Raw genomic sequence first — 2,293 nt, forward strand, 5'->3', positions numbered from 1 at the left:
GGTGAACCAATCATACACAGATGGCTTCATCCTCGTGGGCATCTTTTCCCACAGCCAGACTGACCTTGTCCTCTTCTCTGCAGTGATGGTGGTCTTCACAGTGGCCCTCTGTGGGAACGTCCTCCTCATCTTCCTCATCTACATGGACCCTCAACTTCACACCCCCATGTACTTCTTCCTCAACCAGCTCTCCCTCATGGACCTCATGTTGGTCTGTAACATTGTGCCAAAGATGGCAGCCAACTTCCTGTCTGGCAGGAAGTCCATCTCCTTTGTGGGCTGTGGCATACAAATTGGCCTCTTTGTCTCTCTCGTGGGCTCTGAGGGGCTCTTGCTGGGACTCATGGCTTATGACCGCTATGTGGCCATTAGCCACCCACTTCACTATCCCATCCTCATGAATCAGAAGGTCTGTCTCCAAATTACTGGGAGCTCCTGGGCCTTTGGGATAATCGATGGAGTGATTCAGATGGTGGCAGCCATGAGCTTACCTTACTGTGGCTTGAGGAACGTGGATCACTTCTTCTGTGAGGTGCAAGCTTTACTGAAGCTGGCCTGTGTAGACACTTCCCTCTTTGACACTCTCCTCTTTGCTTGCTGTGTCTTCATGCTTCTCCTCCCCTTCTCCATCATCGTGGCCTCCTATTCTTGCATCCTAGGGACTGTGCTGCGAATGCGCTCTGCTCAGACCTGGAAAAAGGCTCTGGCCACCTGCTCCTCCCACCTGACAGCTGTCACCGTCTTCTATGGGGCAGCCATGTTCACGTACCTGAGGCCTAGGCGCTACCGGCCCCCCAGCCATGACAAGGTGGCCTCCATTTTCTACACGGTCCTTACTCCTATGCTCAACCCCCTCATTTACAGCTTGAGGAACCAGGAGGTGATGGGGGCACTGAGGAAGGTGCTGAACCGCTGCAGGATTGGCAGCCAGCACTGAACCCCAGAGTCTGGTGCCTGCTGTGCCACTTCTTGCCTGTGTCACATTTTGCTAAGTCACTCAACCCTTGTGAGTGTCTGCTTCCATTCACCTGTTGATGGTCACTGGGTGGTTTATAGGTTTTGGCCATTGTAAGAAAAGCCACTATGAACATTCCTGTACCAAAAAGAAAAAGAAAAAAGAAAAAAGAAAAAAATCATGACAAGCGCACTCTGAGGGATTTTGTAAAGATCACAATGTGTCAATCTAAAGCTCCAAGAAGAAGCAGTGCCCTGCTATTATTGTCATTGTGGGTTGTGTATAACCTCCTTGGACTAAAGTTACTCTATTTTTTATTTTCTTTATTTTATTTTTTGTGTGTTTCTGCTGTTTAATGCTATATTTCTTAATTCTTGGCAATAGCGGTCTTTTATCGGATGCATGCTACGTTCTAGGTTCCTGTTCCTTTTCTATTCTTTCTAAATTATTTAATTGATGACTTAGGCTAACAAATGTGGATATCTTAAGTGGAAACTTTCTAAATGGCAGAAATTGAGTCCATATAACTCTTCTTGGACAGGTCTTTGCCTTTTTCTGTGTTCAATTAGAGGCTTTATAAAACCGCCTTTAAGTAATAAAAGTAAGTCCCTGCAGTTTAGTAGTTATCCTCGAAGGGAGAATATCTTGTTTTCTGTGTGTCATGAAAGGAAAATATCTTGGGCCCCCAAAATCACTAGGATAAAGGGAAAACTCAGGCTGGGAACGGCTCAGGGCAAACCTGCTTCCCATTCTATTCAAAGTCACCCTCTGCTCCCTGAGACAGATGCGTCTTCTGACGGCCTCCTTTGGAGAGGCTCGTCAGAAACTCGGAGAATGCAAGCACTTGTCTCTCACCTACCTGCGACCTGGAAGCCCCCTCCCTGCTTCGAGTTGTCCCCGCCTTTCTGGACGGAACCAGTGTATTTCTTACATGTATTGATTGATGTCTCATGTTTCCCTAAAATGTATAAAACCAAGCTGTGCCCCGACCACCTTGAGCACGTGTCGTCAGGACCTCCTGAGGCTGTGTCATGGGCGCATCCTCCACCTTGGCAAAATAAACTTTCTAGATAAACTGACACCTGTCTCAAATGTTGGGGTTCACAGTGTATTAACAGTACCAGACCCTGTGCCTTATAAATAGCAGTTGCTCAATAAAACACTATTGAATGAATGCAAGAAGAGAGCATCAAGTGAGGTAATATAAACAGAAGCATTTAAAAACTTGACACTGTTCACATGTCAAGTTTGCTGTGGCAGCTGTGATTCATTTTAGTACCTCAAGTTCTTTAACAGTTTAAAACTATCTCTCTCTTGGAGGATGAAGACTGGAAGAGA

The 2,293-nt window shown here is 46.4% G+C and overlaps 1 protein-coding gene across 1 annotated transcript; it reads left to right on the plus strand.

Moving 5' to 3' along the window:
* Window positions 1–85: 85 nt before the first annotated feature.
* Window positions 86–937, plus strand: LOC105531516 (olfactory receptor 2V1-like). The gene has a single exon (XM_011969445.1). It carries the CDS (start codon window positions 86–88, stop codon window positions 935–937), a length of 852 nt encoding a protein of 283 aa, XP_011824835.1.
* Window positions 938–2,293: the final 1,356 nt, after the last annotated feature.

Source organism: Mandrillus leucophaeus, unplaced genomic scaffold (assembly GCF_000951045.1).
Source record: "Mandrillus leucophaeus isolate KB7577 unplaced genomic scaffold, Mleu.le_1.0 Scaffold891, whole genome shotgun sequence".
NCBI classification, from domain to species: Eukaryota; Metazoa; Chordata; class Mammalia; order Primates; family Cercopithecidae; genus Mandrillus; species Mandrillus leucophaeus.